General features: G+C 40.0%; 1 protein-coding gene across 1 annotated transcript; it reads left to right on the top strand.

Moving 5' to 3' along the window:
* The first annotated feature begins 162 nt into the window (after nucleotides 1-162).
* Nucleotides 163-26,413, top strand: LOC109988434 (dihydropyrimidinase-related protein 5). Its single transcript, XM_020639928.2, has 14 exons — nucleotides 163-318; nucleotides 12,185-12,299; nucleotides 12,751-12,900; nucleotides 19,456-19,614; nucleotides 21,280-21,459; nucleotides 21,632-21,700; nucleotides 21,981-22,025; nucleotides 22,111-22,186; nucleotides 22,283-22,439; nucleotides 22,532-22,673; nucleotides 22,937-23,079; nucleotides 23,169-23,376; nucleotides 24,694-24,877; nucleotides 24,966-26,413. Exons 2-14 carry the CDS (start codon nucleotides 12,189-12,191, stop codon nucleotides 25,049-25,051), a joined length of 1,710 nt encoding a protein of 569 aa, XP_020495584.1. The 5' UTR covers nucleotides 163-318; nucleotides 12,185-12,188; the 3' UTR covers nucleotides 25,052-26,413.
* The last annotated feature ends 586 nt before the right edge of the window (nucleotides 26,414-26,999 follow it).

The raw sequence follows: 26,999 nt of genomic DNA, 5'->3' as shown, positions 1-26,999 counted from the left end.
TCAGCTCAGCAGGTATTAAAACTTTTTTTTCCTATAGCATTTGAAGGCCGCATAATGTATCTGGAGGCAGGAGACACGCCCCTGTCTACTGAGGAGAGGAGACCCCTTAGCCACACACACACACACACACAACTCGTCTCCCATTGGTCGACTTTACCGTTAGTCAAGTTGGAACGGCTCCTGATTGGCTGCTGCAGGATCGTCGGCACTGAAGCATCTGCGGCTCGCGCTGTGCCAGCTGTCTTCGAGCACTCGGCTGGTGCTGGGCAACGGAGAGAGGATCCTGCGGAGGAGGGTCTGGGAACCAGGTGAAAAAGGGTAAGAGGCCAAAAAATAGGTGACAAAATGAAGGGCTCGAGGTTTTTTTTATCTCTATTAAGTAGAAAGGGTTGATAAGAATTAAAAAAAATATCATTAACACTCGTTATTAAACCGATAAAATGCATTATTATACCGTGTCTAACGTCAATCACCGCGGGGTTTTGACGTTGACACATTCTTCGGCTTGTTTGCAAAATGGCACAGGCTTGTTGTGTTTTCTGTCTCTAATTTGAACATTTTCATCCACCAAATGATGCATTTACATCAATTAACTGGAGACGTTTATGTGCTGAATTACGCGTGAATGAAAGTGGGTGCAAAAATGCAGAATTTTGTCGATTTTTGCAGGCTAGCATCGTGTGCTTTTCGGTGATTAAATATGTGTGTGTGATGCGTGTGTGTGTGTGTGTGTGTGTGTGTGTGTGCGTGTATTTGGCGTGCCATCAGTGCAATAAGGCTGTGTGTGTATTGTGTGTGTGTGTGTGTGTTGGGCGTTATGTAAGTCAGTTTATTCGTTTATAGGCTTTTCTCTGTTTCTCCAAATATATTGAGTCACGGTGATGATGAAGAGGATGATGAAAAGGGTCTGAAGTCGTCATACTAAGGGTTTGGTTTGTGGGTGTGTGCATGTGTGTGTGTGTGTGTGTGTGTGTGTGTGTGTGTGTGTGTGTGCTGGGGAACATAATGTGAGCTGAACAGGTGATCTGAGCCGTGTTCTTTTTAGTGAGAGGTTCGCATGCAGACCTGTCTCGGTTTTGTGGATCAGGCGGTTTTGAGGTCTGGTTTAAGGATCCTAAAGGGTGCTCCGAGGGGCTCCAGGGGTCCCCAGTGCAGCATAATGAACTGAATATATTAGAAAGCATTCTAATCAGATGATGTAATGGTGTGCCTACAAATGGTTTATTCCATCAAGGGTGCATCCATTCTGATTTTATCAGTGGTGCAGGGTAACAAAGCACATTTACTTTTGTGCAAACTATCCATTTATAGTTAATAATCAGATTATTATCCATACATATAAACTGTGGTTGCAATTTTACACAGCATAGTTAAAAATGTGCTTAACTTTATCAATCTGCAGCAATAAAATGTTCACACAGGGGGACCTTTTCTGCATTTGTACTTTATTCAGTATACTTAAAGTACAAATAAATAATGATAATAATATAATATAATATTTATAATCATCTTTGCCTCCGACCCTGCTTATTTGAATAAATATTGAATTATTAGTCGATAAATGTTCAAATGAAATAGATGCTAATTACAATTTTGAAGCAACAGGAAGTTGAGGGGAAAACAAATAACATTTCAATCAATCAATCAATCTTTATTAAAGCGCCAAATCATGACAAATGTTATCTCGAGACGCTTTACAAAAGAGCAGGAAAAAGACCTTACTCGTGGCTATCTTACAAAGACCCGGCATTAATCAATCATGAGCACTTAGCTACATTTAGCAAAGTTACAGTTGCAAGGATAAAACGTCCTTTTAAGAGGCAGAAACCTCGAGCAGAACCAGACTCATGCCAAATCTGTGCTGGGCTTGAAAAATGGGATTGAGAGAGATGCGGGACGAAGGATAGAGACAAACAGAGCAGCAACAACGACAATACTGAATATTTCTGTCATAGTGGTAAAAGTATGTCAAGTGCATTTGATAGGGTGTTATCTCTTTTTATGGATTTGGCATAAAAACTGTAGAATCTGTCGTTGCAGGACCAGGTTTCGTTATTGGAAGTGATCTCATTTTCATTTGTAGTACGATTTTTATCCTCCCATTGTTCGAGCAGGTGTTGGCTGCACAAAGGAAAACAGTCCAAATGGAAAAGCAAAAAGGATGTAACGCATCTGCTAATGCCATTTAGCGTAGATTTATCTATAACTGAAGCCTCTAAACAGACATTTGCAAACAAGTGCATCCAACAAGCCTCTCTCTGACACCTCTCTAATAACGAGAGTGGAAAGGTTGTAATCTGTAAACATTCGATTCAGTTATTTGGTAAAAGGGCGGCAGGCCACTTCAGTTTGAAGGGTTCAAACTTTTTAGAAGAGTTAGCGGGTTGTACTTGTGGATGTTTGGTTTCAGTACTTCATTTGCTTCACTGTTCAAACTCATGCATGTGCAGCTTCTGTCAGTGTGACAATAGATTGTCTCTAGGTGTTTATGGTGTCTTTATTTGAATCAGTTCAAAGAAAATGGTGAGAAATGTATACATCTCATTGTCATATCTGATACTATTACATGATTTATTACTACTCAACAATAGTAAATAAAGTGTTTTTTACTGTCTTAGATGGAAAGTTTATATATTGCTTGAACATTGTTTGATTTGTAGAATTTCTGAAAATAGAAACACTTTCACCATCACCCCGAGCGACAGCTTTATAAATTTGCCCAACCAATTTAGCGGCCAGTTCATTTTCTGACAGTGAGCTAATTGATTGATCATTTATGTTTCAGCTGTACGTATGGATTTACTTTGGTCACAATACAACAAAAAAAATCATATTTCAGAAGGTTGTGTATGTTTAACATGTAAGTAGCAGCAGGCTCAATCTTAGTATTGAGAAGGGAGGAGACATCCTCTGAGGAACATGACTGTACCTAATGAAAAGGCTCATTCACAATCTATCAGATTATGAGTTATGTGTTTGAAAAAAGCTCAACGATCAGACTAAACAAATACAGCTCCAACAAAGGAGCTGCTTCAGTAACTTGTTCGTCTGGCAGTAGAGAGTGAAGGGTAAGTGGAGACAAAGATGAATTAATAAAAGTCGTCTGTCTTTAGTCTTTGATAAAGATATAAAATTACAGGGTGATCAGCTTGCATGTGTATAGAGTGAGCGACGTCCCTAATCCTCTGAGTGATGGCCTAGTTACTTATGGGACCACTGTTGTTATTGTCTGTTTATCTGTTTATGATTCATTAATGGCTTATTCATCCATGAGACTCCAGTAGCTCCCACAACTCTTAAAACCTCATCCTGTGTGTGTGTGCGCTTGAGTGTGTAAGTTCATGTGTGTGTTATCTATTTTTATCTCCAATCGGTTGTAGAGTGATGTGATGCACGTTTGTTCTGGCTTTTTAAATAGCTCTACTGTTCACACACACAACTGCTAACACATATTGAAGGTAAGGCACACACACACACACATATTGAGTCCCGCACACTTGTGCACGCTGCACGCTGTCCCTCCCCACAGATCAAGCCGGAGTCAGCAGCTGTCTACTCCCTTCTTCTCACTTTTAGCACGCATCAACACACACATACATACATTTGTCTGCCACACATGAAGCTCACACTCGCCCACAAACAGACATCCGAGGACGTCAGCAGCCACTGTCACACGTTTAAAACACTTTGTGAACATGCAGGAGGATGGTTTAATCTTAATCCTTCTTTTTCTTTTATTTTTGGCTCCATCTCTACTAAGAAGATTTAGACATGCTTATGATTCATTTCATTTTTTAAAATCTGTATACTGTTTTTTAGTTTAAGTTTCAGGGTGCTTTAACTTAGATGTGTTTAGGCAGAATGGACAGGGCCACTTTAATTGTTATTTAAATGCTTGAATTTTGAAATAATTCTTAAAATGAAGAAAGACTGACCGGTACATCAAAGCTGAAAATATTTTCCTTTAAGAATGTTTATGCAACCTGTCTGATAAACTGTATGTCGTGATGAATAAAACCACATGGTGGACTTTTTCTTAAGGTTTTTTGGCTGGATTTTTATGCCTTTATTGAGACAGGACAGCGGAGGACCACTGCCTCCATACATTGGGCGCGCTCACTAACAATTAATTTAGTACAATGAGAGATTATTAGTTCACATTGGTGGTTATTTCTGGCATCTTTTTAATTTTTAATTTACTATACTAAATGTTTTTTTTAAGTCTTACTTTAAGTGATTATTTCAGAAACACCACAGAAAGCTTTGATTCTATAATGAAATAGTCAGTGCCCAGCTCAATACATACTTTAAGTTTCAACCTTGAGTTCTCCCCTAATGAAAAATAATTCCTTAAATGCAGGGTTGGTTATTTTCACCACCCCCTCCCCTCTGTGCTCCCTCTAAAGCCACGCCCCTCACTTACATGCACAGGCGCTGTTTGTCCAGAAGCGGACCTCAGCTCATGCTTTGACTGTGGGCTAAGGGGTAGAGAGCGAGCAGGGAGACAGAGAGGCGTGATTGGTTCATCAGATTGGTACCTCGTTGCAGATATTGGTCAAAGTTTCAAGGCTCACAACTGCTACAGACGACGGATTTTTTTTGTTACTTTTTCAGAGAACATGAGTTATTCATTTCTGTCAGGACCTAAAGACAATTTCAACCAAAATCTTAAAAAGTGGATCTGGAGAAAATCAACAACCCTGCCTTTAAACTGAATTGTAATGTAGAGTCTCATATTGTCTCCTTTTCAACATGTTTAAATGGTGGCTTTCACTAAAGTAACTACTATGATCCTTCTCATTTAAATTCAGCTTCACTATATGCTCGTTTCACATCACCCTCTTTAAAGTCTTTATATGTGATTTTTCACACTTAAATGTAATAGAAATCAAGTATATCCTCTGAAAATAACTCTGTGAGTCATGACTGTCTACAATGGGTGTAACACCCGAGTCCCACTGTCTGTGATGTTTTCAGAGTTTTCAGAGTCCTATCTTCACTTTGTTTACATCGCCAGGACAGCCGGCTGACTCCTCCCCTCGTGTATAAAAGTTGTTTAATTGAGGGACTAGAGAAAAGAAGAATAACATACTGTACTCACTGATTAACTGTGTTTCTAGATCACGCTCATTTCAGGTAAATTTACATGCAGTGTGAAGATACCAGCATAATAAAGATCGCTAGCATTAGCATGCTAACACAACAATGCAGCGCGAGTTGTTTTGGTTTCATGCTGGTGCTCAAGGGCGACATCTGCTGGATCAAAAAAATCACATATAAAGCCTTTAAGACATTATTTTAAGTTTTACCTTGCCTCTTAAAAATGGGCAAAAAAGATTAAGTGAATATATTTAAACATTGTTAATGTAAATATAAAAAGTGTAAGGATTATTATTGAGATGTAGCATTCATGTTTAAGATAAATAGGCTAACATTTAGCTCGATAACTTAAAAGTTGCTAGTGCAAACTTCAACATCTCAATGAAGACAAAGAAGAGCATATTCATCCTGATGTTTTCTCCGGCTCTTCAACCCCCATAACTTCAACCATTGTTCAATGTTCATCGATAGAGAAAGGGAGGAAATGGTGGGTTTGAGGGCCTTCAGGGAAGCATAATGATAGTAGAGTAGTATGTCGCTAAAGGATACACGTAGAGATCAAAGGGGTTTACCCAAACATCATAAAGAAATCTGTTTGGTGCCATTTTTTAACCAATGTGAGGGTACCTCTGCTTGAGCCATCTTATTCAAACTAGAAGATCCTCTCTTCTAAAATACTGTTTATTATGAGGCCGTCACTTTAAACCTCAAAGACAAACGTACATGTTGGTGGTTTGACCGTGGTGTCATGAATGTGACTTTGGGATAATGAGACGTTGGTAGTCTGACTAAATCTGCCTGCTGCTCCTCGTTCATTATTAATTAACACCCCCATTAAAAACTGTCTGCATGGAGGGGAGACGTCAGGGTGGGTCTCTGTGTGTCTCAGTGTCATTATAGTTTGTGTTGGAGCTGATGGTGTAGATGTGTTATCTATAATACATCAGTGTGTGTGTGTGTGTGTGTGTGTGTGTGTGTGTGTGTGTGTGTGTGTGTGTGTGTGTGTGTGTGTGTGTGTGTGTGTGTGTGTGTGTGTGTGTGTGTGTGAGAGAGCTGAAGCAGCTGGTCAAAGGGTGAGTGAGAAATGCTGCCTAGAGTGTCACTGTTGGTCCATGTGTCTCTCTCTCCTCATGTCTGTCTGTCTGCTGAAGTCGCTATGACACAGCAGAAAATGAACACACACACACACACACACACACACACACACTCACTGCACACCTGCACAAAGGAAGTCTGGACTAGGGAAGAAGATATTTTGTGCATAGTGGTCTTGGGAGTTGTACTTTTTGGATGCAGTTATTTAGGACACCAAAGATGACAAAGTCAAGGAGTGTTTACAGTAAGACCTCTGATTAGAGCTGTGATGTCTGAACAATATCTTCAGAAAATGTATCACATCGACCCTTTTGGATACCACGTGTTTAAAACAATGAACTATCACCTTAGTACATGTTCTGTAAATGAAACCATAGTTAATATAAAAGCTATCGAAAGACATGTTTTATGCTTTTGTACCCTACAAATGAATTGTTATTTTTGTACTTTATTCATAATTGTTGAGCATATTTTTGATCAAGAAAATATTCTAAGAAACTAAAACATACCAGAGCAATCGATGGCATGATATGCATGGTAATCTGGTCTGTTAAAGATATTTCATACACAAAGCATGTTCATGTTGCAAAAGCAGCTCCCACTGAAATCAGATGTTTTAATGCGAAGAGGGACAAATATAATGTAATAAAAATGATTTAAGAATTCATCACTTTTGCCTTTACAGACACATTTCCTGGTCGTTTAGGAGTTATATAGCCTAAGTGGACCAAGCCAACCCAAAGAAACAGCTGTCCCATCCTTACATCACCTTACATCACCTTACATCACATTGCATGGCATTGTATCACGGTGCATCATGTCTCATCTCGTCACAACACCTCACACTGCCTCTCGATGCCCTACATCCTTTATCTTACCTTCAGTCACCTCATGCCACCTCACATCACTTCAAGTTGCCCCACAGATTCAATAAAAAAAGCCTGCTTTGTAAGTAAAGTCAAATAGAAGCAGAAAGATAATAAATTGGTAAAGTTGCAAGATAACAGCTGGTGCCAGATTACCCGCTCCAAACCTACAGTCCAGTGTTTGTCATATTCAAGGCAAGTGGCACTATTATGTTTATTCTATCTTTCTCTAAGCAGATGAAATGCCTGCTGCTTTGAGTATTAAAGGTGTCACTGTCTCGAAAGTGAATTATATGAGTTGACTTTAATTTCCTCTGGCTTATAGTCCTCACAGACACACAATGCTCCCAGTGTCCATTACAGAGGTCTGTTTAGTCAGCATTTCTGCTCCTACACACACAGTCAGCTGCGTGGGGTTTGCAAGGAGGTGACTGGAAATAGTGACAACAGCAGCTTTTAAATGTGAGAAATTGAGGCCATAAATTTCATGTAGACATCGTACTATCCATCCTACCCTGTCGGACACATTTATCTATTTCTTTTGTCTCCTTCCTTAACTATAATAACCAAACCCCTGATCAAATTAGAAAACACAACTATTTGATCATAATGACTTTGAGGACCTAAAACAGGGTGTAGCTCACGAGTGAGGGGAGGATGGACTGTGAGATTGACAGATGGATTGGCACGGCTTCAGCAGTAATGCAGGCGTTGTGCCGGGCCGTTGTGGTGAAGAGGGAGCTGAACCTGAAGGCAAAAATCTCCATTTATCGGTCGACCTTTGTCCCAACCCTCACCTATATGGTCATGAGCTATGGGTAAGTGACCTAAGGAATAAGCTCGTGGAGGGCGGCTGGGCTCAGCCTTAGAGATAGGGTGAGGAGCTCAGACATTAAGGGGGGAGCTCGGAGTAGAGCCGCTGCTCCTTGGCATCGAAAGGAGCCAGCTGAGGTGGTTTGGGCATCTGATTAGGAAGCCTCCTGGACGCCTGCCTTTGGAGGTTTTCCGGGCACAGCCAACTGGGAGGAAACCCCGGGGTAGACCCAGAGTTCGCTGGAGGGATTATAAATCCCGTCTAGCCTGGGAACGCCTCGGAATCCCCCAGGAGGAGCTGGAAAACGTTGCTGGGGTGACTTACTGTGCCTGCTACCACCGCAACCCGATCTCGGTTAAGCAGGAGAAAATAGATGGATGGACAGACCTAAAACAAAAGAACAACAGAACAAACAAAGGAAGCATCATGTCAAATTGATATGTGACTGATTGATGTCACCCAAAGCAATTGTTTTTTGTCTTTGCCATGAGCAGGGTTGACTCTGCTCGTATCTTAACATCACGATATAATGCCAACACCACCCTGATTTGGTTTAAGCTGGCAGATTTCATGTGCTGTGTGTGAGATAGAACACATCAGACAAACAAATAGCGATTCAATGCAGCTACCAAAACATTGGTTCTATCAAAAGGGGGCCATTAAACAACTGTCTTAACATTATAAATACAGTGTAGGATTTGCAATCAAAGAAACATAATCATAGGAGATGTGGGGCGCTTATAGCCTGGAGGTTATGACGCACACCCGTTGTAAGGAGGCAATAGTTGCTGCATGTCTTCCCCCACTTTCTACTCCCAACACTTCTTCGGCTGTCCTATCTAATAAAGCAAAAAGGCCCAAAAATATCTGCAGGATTTACGCAACCGAGGGTTTAAACTGTTGAACTGTGATGTAACGTAGTGCAGGTTACTCTGCACATACAGATGTGTATGGTTGTGACTACTTCCAGGGAGCTGTTTATTCAGGAATCAATGAAACGCAACAAAACAAAGCACAAAAGGTTTATTGTCCATACTACAATACATACTTTTTTAATATGATCCTCGGCTTCAGAAAGAGAAAGTGTTTGTACACCAACAGCCCTGATGGAGGCACTGTAACTGTAAAGGTCAGAAGGTCAGACAAGGTTAGCTTCTAAAAAAATAAGGAGACAGGAAATGTTTCTTTACTGTTCTGTCTTCTGCTTTTTATATTGTCTTATTGTTAGCCAGGAAAAGCCGATTTAGTATGCCTTACCATACTGTGCCATGCAATTTTTTGTGTGTGTGAATGTGGTGTGTGCGTGTAGGATTACTACTGAAGCACTCCAGTTCCCATCTCCTGGGAAACCAATCTTTTATTCTGGCTGGCAGGCCTTTAGGGCATTGCTTTCCATACTGCAACCCCCTCCACCCTCATTCATGTTTACCACGAACACTTTATCCTTCATCTCTACACAATCAATCCCCCTCATGTCTGCTCTCTTTTTTTTTTTTTAAAGTTCTCCATCTTTTTTTCATCCATCATTTCCCCCTCAATCTTCTCTGAGATGGACTGGAGTCCGACCCACTGCCAAAAGATTTCTGGTCACTGCTTAAGTATGAGGTTCATAGTATGCCTTAAAGCAAAGCTAAATAGTATGCACATTTTCTAAAGAACTAAACTTAATAAACGTGCATAACAGAAAAAAAATAAAGAAGCAATAAAAGACTGTTATTTTGAAAAGCATTGCGGAATGTTTGGTATGTTTTTTCATGAGCTAAAAAGTAAGTTGGCCAAAATGACATTTTTCCCGTCAGCCATTCTCAACCTCTTTGGACCCATTAAAGCCTCCTCTGATTGGTTGGTGCACACCAGGTCTTTCCTCTCCTCATTATTCTGTCGCTCCCTTCCTCTCTCCTCTCCTTCCTCTCTCCATTCTCCTCCATCTCTTTGAGTTGATTCTGTGTGACTGGGAGGCCATTGTGTCCCCCCATCAAACACATTGCATACAGCCATCCATGCAGAATACACACATGAGCACAGAGGGCTGTTTGTAGAGTAGGCTCCCACTTTGTTGATCCCATCACACTTGCTCAAGTTGCCTTTTTCAATAATTGTCACAGTTGACAAAAACACATACAAAGGATACATCATGTTTTAATCATCTGATGATGTTGTGCTTCAACTTACTCTTATTTTAATTGAAGATATCTTCAATATAAGATTTAAAAAAAAAAAACAATCTCCCAAATCCAAGATGACATTAGTGTCATGTTTTGTCCACAACCTAAAATTTGTTTAATACCTTAGTTGATATAACTTCTTGTTCAAAGGTCCAGTTTAAAGCTCGCTGGAGGATTTATTAACTGGTTATAATACTGAATGAAATGTATACTGATGACTCTATAAGCTATAAAAGCAGACCAGACCGTCAGATACATTTAAATATGTTTTTTTCAATCAATTAACCCAAGTGGTCTATATGCATTATAAAGGGACTTTGTGCTTGATTTAAAAGCTCCCTATTAAACAACGCATTGCTGCTGCTCTAATTTGTTTATTCATAAAAATAGTTTAAATTAAAAGCACACAAATCCATTTCATGTAGGTCAGACAGTCATCCAGAATGTATTTTTTTCGAGGCTACATACAGTGTATTGTTTTTGTCCTGAAAAGTAAATGTAGACTCTTAGATCAATACATGTTATAAATATTCAGCTCTTTTAATGCAAGAGGAAATGTGCAGACCTTATTAAAGTAGAACATGGGAACAGTCTTCAATAGGAGTCTATAAACATCGTCAAAGCACGTCAACAAAGTGGGACATGAACTGTTACTATCTAAACCTGAACTTACCAAGTTATCATTGTCTGTTGTGTGGGAGGGGGAGGGGACAAGAAGGGCTCTATAATGCCACCAGGCATTCATTTTGGAATGTGCTTATTGTGCAACAAACTGTGCTCTACAAATGCATGAAATTAGGTTAATTAGATCCGTGTTTCTTGAACAGAAATCCAGTTTGCTCTCTGAAACAGATCTTGCTTTATATGTTTGTAGAAACTACGGCTACAACCAGCATTATTTAAACTTCCAGTTGTGTTTTTCAATAAATGTCCTGAATCCTAAAATAAAAGAAGGAGAACGTTTTCCATGAAGGTTACTTGAGGTCAGGCTCACTGGTTATGTCAAACCAATATTTCAAACCCCAAAATTATGAAGTTATCTGATACACATGACAAAAGAAAGCTTCAATTACTTTACTTTAAAAGCAGGAACAAGAGAAGGTTTCTGATATATGTTTGAAAAAGTTAATTGAACAATTGTTTTAATATTTTCTGTGGATCAGTGAAGCTGTCTGCACATTTGTAGGCTTTCATACCGCAGCCATGTAAGGAGAAATATTCTACACTAAATACAAGTAAACATCAACCCGTTGAATTTCTGGGAAGGACGTTTTTGTGATGGAAATAGTCGCCTGTGTGCTGGATAAGAGTCCTAAAACTTGAAGTTTATCTAATATCTTAGTTTTTCTAAAGGTTGTCAGGTGATGTAAACTTTCGCTGATTTGAAGAGATGGAAAATGATCAAGCCTGTGCTGCAGCTCCTCAGTGTGTGTTCAGTGATGACCGCTACTTTAATAAGCTCTATTTGACCTCCAGGCCTCTGAGCCGATCACCTGACTGAAAGCTATGAGTTGGTCATTTAAAAACAAGTTCCTTCTTTGATACATCTTCTAAAATCAGCTAAATGGTAACTAAGCAGGTACATACTGTACATTAAGGAGACTCTACTTTCCAGCTGTTCTTGCAGAAGTCAGACAATCTGTCATATTCTTGCTGATACTGTAATAGATTTTTAAATAATAGATCATCACTCTTAATATTTCATAGACTGAGCTGACACACTTAAAGCTTGCAGAAAAGTATTCTGTGTCTCGGGACGAGAAGACAGAATGTGTGTCAGACAGCGTAACTCAGCAGCAAAGACAGACTTTAGCAGACTGCTGTAATTATATATGATTGTCCCCAAGTATCCTAGTCATTCAGAGGCACAACTTTCCAATCTGCTTCATGATTTTCCGACAAGTCATATCCATATAATGGTTGCAGGAAAGGCTGCTAAACATGTTGTTGCTGACACATTTTTTTTTCCATAGGGCAAGGCTCATCAAAGAGCATTTCCTTAGACATACAGTGCCTGTGTGTCGCCCCCCCTTCCAAGTAGCTGCTCGTACAGAACTTAGCGTCTTGTTTACACTGTCAACATTTTAATCTACAGCTTTGATTTTTAGATTTTTAAATGCATGTCTTTTCTGTTGCTCTTGTAGGACAATGGCTGCCAACACGGGGGCGATGCGCATCCTCATCAAGGGAGGAAAGGTGGTCAACGATGACTTCACCCAGGAGGCTGATGTCTACATTGAGAACGGCATCATTCAGCAGGTACAACCACCAGCAAACATACCTTTACATTCAAAATTACAACGCTTCAGCCTTTATTTTTTCTTACATCTTTCTCTGTCTGGCTCACACACTCCCATGTTGATCCACACATTGTCAATGCCGTGTCTCCCCAGCTGTTACAGTGACTCATTTCACAATAACACAGCATGAAAAGAATGAGACTCTGAGTGAACTCAATGATGATTGTGAATGCTATAATTAGCACAATGGCTGTTGTCATGGAAATAAGCAGCGGTTTATATGAAGAGGCTGCGTTAGACTCAGAAACCTGGAAAGCTGAGCTGCTCACTGACTGAAACAATCAGACTTGTACTATTCTGCAACTCTTATTTCCATCACAACAATGGTATTTCGACTTCAATGCATGTCATAGGGACAACACATACATTAATACTGTTGTGTATTTGTGTGTTTGTGTTGTTGCTTGCAGGTTGGAAAGGAGCTGATGATCCCAGGTGGAGCTAAGGTGATTGACGCCTCTGGAAAGCTGGTGTTGCCGGGCGGAATAGACACAAGCGTGCATCTGCAGCAGACGTTCATGAACGCAAGCATTCAGGATGACTTCTACAGTGGGACCAAGGTACACACACACACACACACACACACACACACACATATAAACACACTAACTAACACTCTCCCACAGGACTCTGTTATGACTAGGCTCGTCAGCATGCCTGTGATTAAACACATTTAGATCATCCAGAGACAGCTGTCATACACAGACATACTTTCTCTCTTTCTCACTCTCTGTCTAGTCTACATTCAAATCTTCACTCTGCTTCATACATTCATCAAGACTTATGACCACATGTGTTCTCATCCTGCTCCTATAGGAAGCAAACACAAACAGCTGTCACAAGTTTCTGGTCGAAAGCAGTCTTCTCTTTTTCCACACAGCTGTCCAGACATCATTTGTACTGGGCTTTATTGGATCATTTCTAACGAATGCGCTGCATGTTTTCCACTGATCCCCTGAGACGTAGAGCACAGAGGATGATTTAATAATTAGGTGACTTAAAAATTCAAAAGACAATTAGGAGGGAGCGTAATTGTCGCCTGAAGCTGGGTGTATTGGAGAATGTTGTGGGCTGTATGTTGATGTTGTCTGACATATTTTTATCACTTGGGGGGGTTTAAGTCCAAGGCGTCAACAGAGTGTAGGAAGGCGTGTCAGGCGTGTTGTACATCATTTATTCTGAGAGCAAAGATCAAACAAACCAAATCTGTAATTTGTAGCTCTGTTTAAAAAAAGTTGTGTAAGGACAAATATGCATTGAGGACCGTCGCTCCTTATTATTGAATATTTCTGACAAAGTCTAATAATTCTTTGAATTAGGACACAATGATTTCACCATCAAGTCCCCAAAAGATTTAGCAGAATAAATGAGAACCTAAAGCATGACTGAATTGTGCCTGGACTAAAATGTTTGTAAAGACAAAGTGGGAGCAATTAATTATTAAGTGTTAAAATTATTCAACAAACATCCAATGTAGTCATGAAGTCGGGCTGGGAATCTTTGGGTGTCTCACGATTCAATTTGATTTCGATTCCTGGGGTCACGATTGGATTGAGAATCTATTTTCGATTCTAAAGGATTCTGGATTTATTGATCCATGGATTCAAAGTATATTTTGAATTAGTAAATATTGTAGGATCTACTCCAGTCATCTGTGAGCCTGGCTGAATTTCTTGCTGCTCCAGTTGGCATTCCACTGAGTTAAAGAGCTACCCTTAGCACTTAGCAGGGAGTGACTGATTAGCCGTAAAAAATAAAAAAGATTTTTGGAAGTTATGAATCGATTTAAAATCTCAGAAGATAAGAATCTAGACTTTTACATACATTTTTTCCCACCTCTGTCATGAAGCAAATGTATTAAGTATGATTGTAGAAGTGAATGTGTGTACATTATGCAGGTGTATATAAAATAAACCATTACATTATTTTATCTGCATTATATCGCCATATGATCCCCCCTCACACACACACACACACACACACACACACACACACACACACACACACATGAACCACACTTGGTTGAGCCCTCCACCAGCGACTCTGTTGACAGCTTTTAAAGGAGGAGAGATAACAGGGGAAGGGATATTGTTTCTTTACACAGTTCTAAGAATCTGTGTTTTCAGCTGAAACTCTTAAAACTCAATCCAAACACGTTTATGAGCAGCATGTACATTTAAGAATAATGTAGAATACTTAAAGTACAATTTTATTTTGACATGAGTCTGTTCCATCCATCAACAGTGCTGCATGTTGAGTGTCCCTCTGCTCAGTTCTTTAACTACCCTCCAAAAGGAGATATTTATTGTAAGAAGCTTTTCTAGTAGATATATCGACTTCCAGATGACTCCAGTGTGTTTTTTGTAAACGGCCTCTACTGTAAGAAATGTAAAGCACTGTCTGTGAGTAAAATGAGGTCTGAGGATGATTAAAACACCAGACAAGGAGGGGTGAGAGGAATTTGGCGGGGGGGGGGGGGGGGGGGGGGTTTGAATCATATGCCAGCTTTACCCCAGCAACCCCCCAATCGCCAACCCCTACCCACTGACCCTGCTGCCATGGCAACCAACCCCCGCTCTTATTGTGGAAATCCGGGGGAGTGTATGTGGGAGGATGACGGTGTTTCCTCGGCAACGGCTCATGTGAAATGGCGATGATCCCCAAAACTATTTCTCTCCCCATCCGCTTCCTCCCGCTCCGCTTTGTCGCCGCCTGCTCTGTCTCACACTTTCATTCCCTCCTCTTCTCTTTTCTCCCCACTGTGTCCTCTGCACAGCCCTCCTCTGTCTCACCCATCTCCCCTCTCCAGTACAGACTCACACTGACCTGCAGTTGGAAGGTGCTTCGTGTATATAATGTAGTTGTCCAGTAGAAATTTGAATGCAAACAGGATCTGTTTGTACATGCAATGCATCTTGTATTGTTTTTGGGTTGGGCTGTGTTGTGTGTTTATACTTTACAGAAGCAGAGCTCAGAAACCTGCCAAGAATTGTCCTCAGGATAAAGTGCATTAATATATTACATTTGAAGAAACTATTTAATATCTGCAGCATCCTGAGAGAGAGAGAGACATGCAAGGACTTGTATAAACATCTAATATCATTGAGTATTCAACCAAACAAAGGGTGCTTTAAATCCAGTAGTTACTTTGTGTTTTCAGTATGGGTATCCTCCAGTATACAGTAAGTGCACAAATCTCCTAAAACACAAAAATGAGACTTTTAGTTGATCTATCATACGATTTGTTAAACAAATAATGTGTTGGGACTTAAGTTTCATTTATTTTTATAGGCTTGTAGGTTCATGTGGGACAGTAATCCATAATTTTGTACATATTTTAAGTAGATCAATGATCAAGTATGGAGTTGGTGAACATACGCACATTTAATTTTTCTGGCTGTGATGACCTTCAAGACAGATAAAAAGATAAGTTACTCAACTAGCTTAACAGTGATGTGATACTGTACGAGTACAGTGTGTTTGTGAAAACAAAAGTAAAAGCCACTGCTCATAACAGGCTCTCCCACATGTTCTTATTGGATTGTATTTATTTCAATTTAATTTAAAACATCAATAAAATGAACTCATCTTTTGACCTCCAACAGCAATGATTGTAAACCAAACACTTACTTTACAAAGACTTTAGTTAAGTTTTATCCGTTCTGTACTGATCAAATCCATTTTAAATTCATGAAACTACCATTTCAGATTCAAAAAGTCAGCTAACATGTGCTCAAAGAAGCTCTGTGCCTCTCCCCAATATGCAGAACAGGGGTCATTTTAATGTCTCTGCAGGAGTTCAAGGCAGAGGAGGAGGAGGAGGAGGAGGAGGAGGAGGGGATGAAAGGAGGTGAAGTGTTCAGCAGTGATGTGGAGTATGAGAGGAGCTGATAGAGGCTGATCAGAGCTCTGCAGTGGTAATCTCTCTGACACTGATAGCCTCTCGTAGGGTCCAGCAGCAGAGCTCCTCTGCTCCTCTCACATCAGTCAAGTCTCACTCACACTTAGTGTCCCCCCCCCCCTTTACTCCCCCTCTCTGTCTGACAGAGAGCTTTTTTTTGGTACTTACTTGATCTTTTTTTCTGCTTTCCTGTTGATTATTTTTTTTAGTTATTTGATTATTAAATATTGAACCAGATTTCATACAACTATGTCTTATATCTTCATAATATTTTTTTTTATTGCTCTTCAATTTAATAGTATGGTAAATGAATACTCATATTTTAGATCATTTGTTTGGATCTGTTCAGTTTGAACCCTTTTGCTCTAAAGATTCATCGATTATCTAGTTTCAAGAAGTAGTGTTTACTGTTATGACTCATTAATGTCCCAAATAGTTTATTGTTATATAATAACAAAATAAAACAGTTAGTGTTTTATGACATGAATTTATTTTGAGTTGGATTTGAAAAGTTTTCTGTCATTATCGTCCGATATTGACTTTGAACTCACGGCATGCTGTTTTTTCTGCTGCACACACCGACACATAAGAGTACGGACATATTTACACATTTTCACCCCCTTTCCCCCTTTTTTCTCTCTTTGTCTGTTTGACTTTCTTGTCAGGGGATTATCTTCACAGCAGGGGTTAGGGGTCTTTAATAGAGTGGGGGATTCATATTAAAGCACTCTTTGGGGGTTTATGTGTCATCATGTACTTTAGCTGTTCTGTCAATGATCAGTGATACTTTAAAAAAAGGGGGGGGGGGGTGCACTGGTATGTTGGGTTTACTGTGGCGTGTAGAGAGATTTGAAAGATTAAAACAACGAGGATGATGTGATGGTGACGTGTGAAATAGAAGAATGAACACAGTTTTTGCTGTTAAAATCGACTATGTTACCACGTGCATGTGAGTTTTATGTCACAAATACTACAGGACAGACATTGATTGTTCTTTCAATCAGGTGACAATAAATATCATGTGTGGAAAATATATTGTGTTGCAGAAATCCAACATATTGCTTCTAGTCTGCCTGTAGAGATTTACTTTGTTTAATACGATGGAGCAGGAATAAGAGGTTTTATAAACGTGCAAGGTTTGTAAGATTTTTCGTTTTCCAATTGGCTCCCAGCTGTCCTGGTGATTCTGGTTTCCTCACAGTTTTGTCTGCGAATATTCCTCTGCTTAGCAACACCAATTGCAAACAGTTTCATCAGAACAAAACAGACCTATTATGCATCGCCGACGATAACTGCCCGTCCCTATTGCTTTGGTCCTTCACAAGTTTCTTATGCAGGTTTGTAATGTAGAAGAGTGTAAAGTCGGATGCAGGCACTAAAAAGAGGAAACAGGGCATTTTGAAAGTCGTTTCATTCTGCAGATGAAGTCTTTAATCCCACTCTGCAGAGACATCGTCTGCTACTGGCGTCTGCAACCGTCATGCTGAGGAAAATCCACATGGCTGGATGATATATGTTTTTTCCTCCAGCTATTTCTCTTTCGCTGTTTCTGCCTCACACACTCTCCGATTTTGCACTGGCAGTAAATCTCAATTAAGGCCATGCAGGCAGGCAGACAGCGCAAATCCCACAATCCCCAGCTGTGTCCATGTCTTCTGACACACACACACACACACGAACACACACACTGACAATCTGATCAATGACTCTAGACGCGCAGAATGCAAATAACACACATATATGTTAAAGCATACGATGCTGACGCTGCAGATGATTCAGACTGGTTACTATGGTAATATAAGAGGTGATTGCTGGTTGGCTGCTGCAGCTGTCGCTTAAAGACAGATGACCCCACCCCTGTCTGCAACACGTCTAGAGTCTGCAGGAACGACTCCACGCTGACACAAAGATAAGGGCTGTGCCTGAAGTCAGTAACATTTCATTCTGACTCAACTGGCAATGACTTGAAGAAAGTCTTTGTTTTGCATCAAATAGTTCATCTTTGTATCGCTGTCCGTTCATTTCCTTTTTCATGAATGATTATTGCCCGTTTTCCCATCATGCCACAGCCCCAGTGTCCCTGCTAGACTCTGCTGGAGGATATTGAACAGGTGACGTGGATGAGAGAGGATGGGGAGGGGGACGGGGGTGGATACATGTGACAGGCATGGCTGAGCAGTATCTGTTGTCATGACTACACAAAAAAGTGTTTTTACCGTACAGCCGACTGAGACAAGTCACTGCAGACCACTCCCTTTACCTCATCAGTTTTCTTCTCTTCCTCCAACCATCCGCCTCTCATTCTTTTACCTGCTCTTTGTTATTTCTGCTGATGTCCTCGTCTTCTTTTCTTCTCAGCATTTGCTGCTTGCTGAGAGTTGTTTTTTTTATTTTTTTAAAGTTGGGATGCAATGGTGTATAGGTTAAACATCATGAACACACATCTGCCCTTTAGCAAATAACTTGGCATGTACAGATGTCAGTAGCCGATGTTTATTGTTGTGTAGCATCAATTTAATGCCGGCGAGCTAGTATACCGAACTGCGTATTGTCATATGTCGGCAGTGTGCGAGTCTTACACCCTCTCAGAAAAAGGTCAGCAACATGCAGTTTGTAAGACACGTTCCAGCGACATTTCAAGAGGAGTGAAGTGCTGAAAAAAGTCAGTATTGGAATGGCAATAGATCGGTCTCATCCCTGATTTTCTGTCTCTTTCTCTTAAGTCTCAACAGGATATAATTTTATACTTTTAAAATGATATTTATCAGAATCAAAGCAGTTAGATCAGCTCTGGATTTATTTCTGTTGGATTAATATTTTCCTTTTTCCCCATAGGGTTATAAGACACATGTATACCTGTATCTATATAGCAACACAATTTTCATTAACGGATACACAAAACAATACAATAGAAATAAAAACTTTGATGTTATCCTGTTATCCCCGTCTTTCTCCCTGATAACTTTGAACTATCTAACTCAAATGTTTGACATGTTTGTACTGTTAGCAGGACATACACTATCAGATGAGGATGAGACAGTTCACAAGAAAAGACTGTTATTTATTGTCACAGAGACAAACGGTGTCTGTGTGCTTTACAGTGAAGTCATTGTTCTTGGTTTTAATAAATCTCTCTTACCTCTCCCTCTGCCTCCCATCTCCCATCTCCCATCTCCCCCCTTCCTTCCTCCCTGACTCACTTCTCCTCACCAAGGCGGCTCTTATGGGTGGTACCACCATGGTGATGGCTCTCGTCCTGCCTGAGCAGCACTGCTCCCTGCTGGACGCCTACGAGAACTGCAGAGCTCTGGCTGATGCTAAGGCGTGCTGCGACTACGCTCTGCATGTCGGGGTGACTTGGTGGGGATCAAAGGTAAGTCGAAGAAGAAGGGTCAATGTGTGCAGATGTGCCAGAACCCAGAACCAGAGAACAGCACGGAAAAAAACTTCCAATCATAGTTTTAATAAACAGATGTCTTTGCTCCTCAAGCTTTGTGCTTAATGAATGAATAATAAAGCAGCCAAATCATTTTATTTATATGGATGAATTGTGTGTTGACCTAGATTCAACCTAACATGAAGTAGGTTAACGCACATGCTCAGTGGGCACATTAGTCAGATACTATGAGTCAACATGGCTCATTTAGCCTCTGGCTTTAATATCTCTTCTATATCATCTGCTGACTTTGTGCCACATTTCATTACATGAGCTAGTTTGTATAGAATATAGCTGTTATGTTATACATTTAATACCAGGATGTTATGACAAAGATCATATCATATCATATCATGTTTGATTTATTTTAATTTTATTTATTTATAAGAATTATTTTCTCATAATGCTGAAACACTGTTCATGAGCAAACAGGAGCAGGAAGAAGAAAACTTATAATACCTGCCCCCTTTCCTAATAACATAAGATACTGTTTAACAGAATAAGATGGCTAACCTGTTGTTTTCTCTTTCTTTCACAAAACAAAAAATAGATCAACAATGTAGAAACAATCAAATACAATACAAGATAATGACATTGTTAAATAATGTGGCAGTTATTACTTCAATGATTGATCAATGATGGTATTTTAATATCAGAAGATATTTTGAAACATCCTAAAATGATGATGCTAAATTGATAAATCCCAAAGGTAGGTTTTCAAATCTCACTTTTGTGCATCCAGTGTTACAAAACTCCAAGTCACCCACTTAACAGAGAGAAGAGGTTTTTGCAAGTAGTTTACATTTTCTCCTGAAATCATCATTCTTGTTTTAAAAATGTACATAACTGTATGAAAAGTTTATGCTATTGATATTTTATAATAAACTAAACCCCATTCAAACGCTGTTCAATGCCTAATGCTACTTCTGTCCTGTCACTGCAGCTGTGGAGATTTATGGAGCCTGCTTTGTTATTTTCAGAAAAAAAGTTTTTTTACAAGTAAGAAAGAAAAAAAATCTAGAAATAAAAAGAAGCATAAAACTGCATTAAGTCAGCTCTAAACTATAACGGCCTTTTAACTTCAGGAAGACACTGCATGTACCGTACTTTATATGGAAGAAGTATTCTCCTTTATTAGATTTTCAGCATCAATGTTTCATCAAGACTATTTAATGCACTTGTCCTTTATATTATAACGGCCTCTTACTTCACTTTAATGAGAATATTGATTATATTTGAAGTAAGTGAAATAGATTTCTCCATGTGGTGAATGTCTCTGTGGGACTGTGGTATTCACCAGTGTGAGCAAAGTGATATCACTCTGGCTGCTCTCCAAGCTCATTTCACGCCCCATATAGCTAAAACACCGACACATGCACGCACACACACCATACACACATACACACACACACACACACACACACACACACACACACACACACACACACACACACACTGCACAGTCTACTTTCCCTCCGTGCCAACACTCACAGTGCTTTATTCTCTTCCCTGTCGGCCTTTGCCAACATAAACCCCACACTGTTTCACTGCTAGTCACAACAGCTTTAGATCCTTGACCTCTTACTTTTGTCCCGTCGTCAGGTGCGTAATGAGATGGAGACCCTGGTGAGGGAGCATGGCGTGAACTCCTTCCAGATGTACATGGCCTATAAAGACATGATGATGCTGAGGGACTCTGAGCTCTACCAGACTCTGCAGACCTGTAAGGACATCGGGGCCATCGCACGCGTCCACGCTGAGAACGGAGAGCTGGTGGCGGAGGTGCAAATCCCACAAACACTGAGCACACACACATTTACATATTTAAATAGGTTAATGTAACAACAGGCTAGACATGAACTGTTTTTACCACTGAAATGTAAATGTGTGTGTGTGTTTATGATATTGAGGAAACAAGTTCACACTTTAAGTGTAACTGTGTGTGTGTTGCTAGAGCGCCAAAGAGGCTCTGGATTTGGGTATCAGCGGACCAGAGGGTATCGAAGTCAGTCGGCCTGAGGAGGTAATTATTGATTATTGATTAAGATTTTACTTCTTTTATTTTTTAAGAATAGAAAACATTTCAGAACATCCTCCTTTATTAAAATCTGTTTTGTATCTTTAAGTTGTTGATCAAATAAATCAGAAACTTAAAGGCTTTAAGGTTATTGTTCTTTACCTCTGCCACACACATATTTTGTAGTTTCTTTGTGCAGAGGTAAATGTAAAGACTTTCCTAAAGGTAAAACATCTATTGAGTTGTTCTTTAAATTTGTATTGTGTGATCCTGTCTTTGTCTACAGCTTGAGTCTGAGGCTACTCACAGAGCCGTCACCATCGCCAACAGGGTAAACAAATCAGATTTTAATATCCTGTCTGCATGCAGTATTCTGTATGTCATTGTTAAATGAAAGAGTGTTCTTGGGATTGCAGGCTCGCTGTCCAATCTACCTGGTGAATGTGTCCAGTATGGCTGCTGGAGACATGATCTCTGCTGCTAAGATGCAAGGTGAGAAAATGAATAACATGATGCTTTTGACAGCCGTGGTGATATTAAGTAGATAAAGACTTTTGTAACAAATGATTTGACCTCCTCTTGCTGCAGGTAAGGTGGTCCATGCAGAGACCACGGTAGCTCACTCAGTGCTGAATGGGATGCAGTACTACCACCAGGACTGGGCTCATGCTGCTGCACATGTCCTTGTCCCACCTCTCCGTCTTGACCCAAACACACCTGGGTACCTCATGGGCCTGCTGGGAAAGTAAGTGAACATGCATAGATGCTCTGTACTTGATAACAGGACTGATATCAGACATATTTTGCTTTAAAATGGAAATGTGTATTCTGTTTCAGTGACACTCTGAGCGTTGTGGCGTCAGAACACCGTCCATTTAGCATCAAGCAGAGAGCTTTGGGCAAAGAGGACTTCACTAAGATCCCTCATGGAGTTCCTGGAGTCCAGGACAGGATGAGTGTCATTTGGGAGAGAGGAGTGGTACGTATTCTCAAACAAATACCCATACAAACCTGCCAATAAGTTTGTATCATTTATTATGAATGTAAGTGACATTCACAGGAAGAGAAGAAGTTCATTGTCTCTGTTTGTTGTAGAGCAGAACGACCTTTTACTTAACTAATGTGAATTTCTGCTTGACAGAGGCATACAACTCTGCGGTTTATCTAATTTGAGATATATTTGGGGGGGGGTGTAGTGGTTGTATTGTTCTTAACATTTTTTCAATATAATAAAACCTGCAGGTCACAGGAAAAATGGATGAGAACCGCTTTGTGGCAGTGACGAGCTCTAACGCTGCAAAGATCTACAACCTGTACCCACGCAAGGGCCGTATAATCGCTGGGGCCGACGCTGATGTGGTGGTCTGGGACCCCGACGCGACAAGGTTTGCAGTTATATTTACTACATGAGGACATGAATACATGACTTGACTCATCCAGAACAAACACTCAGCTAATACATCTGTCTGTGCAGGACGATCTCTGTGAGCACTCAGGCCCAAGGCGGAGACTTCAACCTGTATGAGGGGCAGCGCTGCCACGGCGTTCCCCTGGTGACCATCAGCCGAGGCCGCTTGGTGTGTGAGAACGGGGTGTTCATGTGTGCTGAGGGCTCTGGAAAGTTCTACCCACAGCGCACCTTCCCCGACTACCTCTACAAGAAAATGGTGCAGAGAGAAAAGGTTAGTTTGGATTCATTTTTGTTTAAAAAAAAATAAATTATTCTGTGAATTGACAGAAAACCTTTTGCAAACACACCCATCATACTGATCCCTCCTGCACTGATGTGACCGTCAATGTAAAGGATTTAATGTTCAACCTCTCTCTGCGTGCTGCACTGCTGCTCTGCATAAACCTCCCCCATCAAGCCTCTGCAGGGATCTGCTCTGTTTAAGATCCACTCGATTGTTTATATTGATCACTTAAACTGCTGACTGTAGAATTATTTGTCTGTAGTTTATGTATTTCTGCAGAATGTGTTTGGTGTTAAAACAGGTAATCTCCTGATGGCAGATTTGTCGCAGCACCTGATTTTTATTGAGTCTCTCTTTGTTTATGATAGTTCCATTGAAATTGTGAACTCCACACTTCAGTTTTGTATTTGCTTTGACATTTTGAGTCAGGGTTATGTAAAATAATATGTTTAATGCAACAGTGTTTTAATCGGGGGTGAGAGTCACAGGCGTCGAACGATATGATATGATACAATAAGATAGAATTACGGGGTTAAGTGCAGGATTAATGTTTTTATTCACTGCAAATTTGGTGCATTTTCACCTCTTATCTGGCTTCATCATTTATCTTCTTTTCACCGCTGTCCGACATTTATCCCACTGTCTTCTTTTCTTCTTTCACTATGTCAACTTCTTCTTTGGCCTAATAACTTCCTCTCATGTTTACATCGTTTATGTCATGAACACCAGTGTGAGGAGTTATGAAGAAGTGACGCAGTGAGTCACACCGTCAGTGACATCTGTTTAGGGCGTGGTTTTTTAAAATGATTAAATATTGATATTAAGCACCAGCGATTTGATACTTGTATCCCATGAATCAGAATAATTTAGTATTGCAGTATCAATGTTTTGTCCTACCCTAGTGTCAGTGCGTACTGACTGATTAAGTGAGTCAGAATATGCTGGTCTTCTTCTTTTAACAAACACAGATCTTTTAAACAACCTTTGAACTTAACCCCACTTTTAAGGTTACATTTGAGGATTAGAAACATATCTTTATGGTAGAATAAATGTATTATCATCTCTATTTGCAGTTCTTGATAAGATTATTATTAGAAGGGCTTTAATGATCATATCTGTTTCTTAATACCCCCTTCAGCCAAGAGCACCAGATGAATAAGTTTGCAGTTCAAAGCCCATCCTAGTTCAGTTGAACCTTTGATGACTCTTGCATTAAAAAAATTTAAAAATCTTGATTCTTTAATTCTGTCTGCGTGTTCTAGGTTTTTATTCTTCATCTTTTGCCCTTTTTCCTCTCTGTTCCAGACTCAAGTTTATAAAGGGGTTGCCAGGGATCCGTACTCCGGTGATGTGGCCATGGTGGCAAACACCATGAAGAAGGAGCTGGGTTTGGGCCCCATGGATGGAGAGACACCCACCAAAGGGAACTCTGCACCCCGAGCACACCAGGGGGTCAGGGACCTTCATGAGTCCTCCTTTAGCCTCTCAGGTAAGCTGAAATAATATTAAAATTGCTGTGGTGTATTTTGATTTTTATATGGTGAAACTCAATTAAAGAAACGTTGTTTTCCTGTCAGGCTCCCAGGTTGACGACCACATCCCGAAGAGGTCCTCTGCTCGGATCCTGGCTCCTCCTGGGGGCCGCTCCAGTGGTATCTGGTAATCACCAGTGCTGGAGCTTCAACCGTCCGACTCTCCTTGTTTTGTAAAACTCAGAGCAACCAGGAAAACTGCACTGATTTTCAATCACAGGTTTAAAGTTAAGAACGGAAAATAAATTTGGGGACCTGTGTGTGATTGGTGAAGAACTAACTGATGATCAGTGATCTGCCAAAGGAATCTAATTTGTGTCGTAATTGGAGTGACCGGCCTGATTAATTACAAGAGAGTGAAGGGCTACATTTGAATTTTAAAAACGTTTGACCAAATTCCAGCTGATCATACTAACATTGACAAAGTCTGCTCATTATCACCCTGCTCGTACCAACACAATGAAACAAACTGTGAAAGTATAAAACCAGTACAGTTTTTGATGGTTTATCTGAAGTGATGTCGACTGAATTATTTAAACAAAACAAAAAAAGTAGAACTGGATTCAGTGAAATATCTATTAAACCCCTCTCACACACACACAACCATACAGTTAACTTTAGACACCATAGCTTTAGACTCATATGAAGATGTGTGTGGATTCTGTTTGTGATTGAACGCCCACTGTGCTCGGCTTCCTGCCGTGCCGCGGTTTCCTCTAACAGTGTTTTTATTTCCAATGGATGAACTGTGCTGTGTGGTGATGAAATCCAACTGCATATAACACCATGTGATCTTTCAGCTGCACTCTCTAAAAAGAGTCAGACTTTTCCATCCTTATATTTTCACTGCCTCTGACTGAAAAACAACACTCACATATCCCAGAAAACTTTCAAAGTGCTAGAAGGCTGAAGAGAAGTCAGTTCAGTTTCTTAAATGAAAGACGGAGACATAATCAGAACGCATCATGAAGTCAACAAGAATCTACAAAACCTGATTCTCTGTGTGGAGAAAATAACCTTTTGCACAGTCAAAACTCGAATTGTTATTACACACAGTTGATAAATAACACCACAGAGAGCCTTGAAAGTAACACAAATAAATTATCGTTTGTAGTTGCGATTCTGAAGCATCTCATGGATGTAAACTTCCTATTTGTAGGAAAATGAAATGGGATTATTGTTTGAGCAGTCTCCACAGAGCAGGAAGATTGAGCTGCACAGTGTGAAGTAACCCACTGACCCTCTCACCTCCTAATGATGTCTCATTCCTGCCTAGCAGTATTATATTTATACCCGATCATGTCTTCACTGTCTGTGTGCTACATACTTAGGATGTTTGTTTTGTTTTTAGTTGAAAAAAGTTAATGTGCCAATGTGATTCACCTGTGCCACACCCACACCTACACCCATGCATGAAGAGCACCACGTGGAGACAGAGGAGCGAAACGCCACCGGTTCACAAAAAATGGTGCTGTATTTTTTTTTTTTTTTTTACGATAACCTACAACAACATTATTTTATTGTTGTATGGTTTTGTTGTTTTGAAAGCACTGTGGCTGGTCAGAGTTGTGTGTTTGTAGATTCTTGTTGTGTTGGACAGTGAACCTGTTGAATCTGTGAAGTGGCTGCTTGTTTCTTACCACGAAAATAATGGCAAAAAATAAATTGAGAAAAAAATATAATGCTGTCATTTTTTTCTGTGTCAAGATTTGTTGTTTTGTGTTGGGTTGTTAAAGAAACCGTAAAATATTCATTTGATTAACAGTTCCAACAGAAGAGCACATTATTAAACTATTCTGACTATCCATAAGGACATAATATTAACACCTACTAACACTTTCCAGTGTGGAAGTAAAACAAATTAAAAACGAATGTAAAGGAATTAAAATGAAATGTGAAATGTTATATACGAAATATAAATGAGGGAGCAACTGCAATACATCAAACAGACTTCATGCAATTACAAAACAAATGTACCAATTGTAGATGAACAAGTACTGAGTGTTAATGGCAAATAAAAAAATGTTTTTTTGTTAAAACAAGGCATGTTAACCCGGTTGACATTTGATGAAACATCAA

Source organism: Labrus bergylta, chromosome 15 (genome assembly GCF_963930695.1).
Source record: "Labrus bergylta chromosome 15, fLabBer1.1, whole genome shotgun sequence".
Lineage (NCBI taxonomy): Eukaryota > Metazoa > Chordata > Actinopteri > Labriformes > Labridae > Labrus > Labrus bergylta.
The sequence above is the reverse complement of the archived record's forward strand: the minus strand, read 5'-3'. Positions and strand labels throughout refer to the sequence as shown.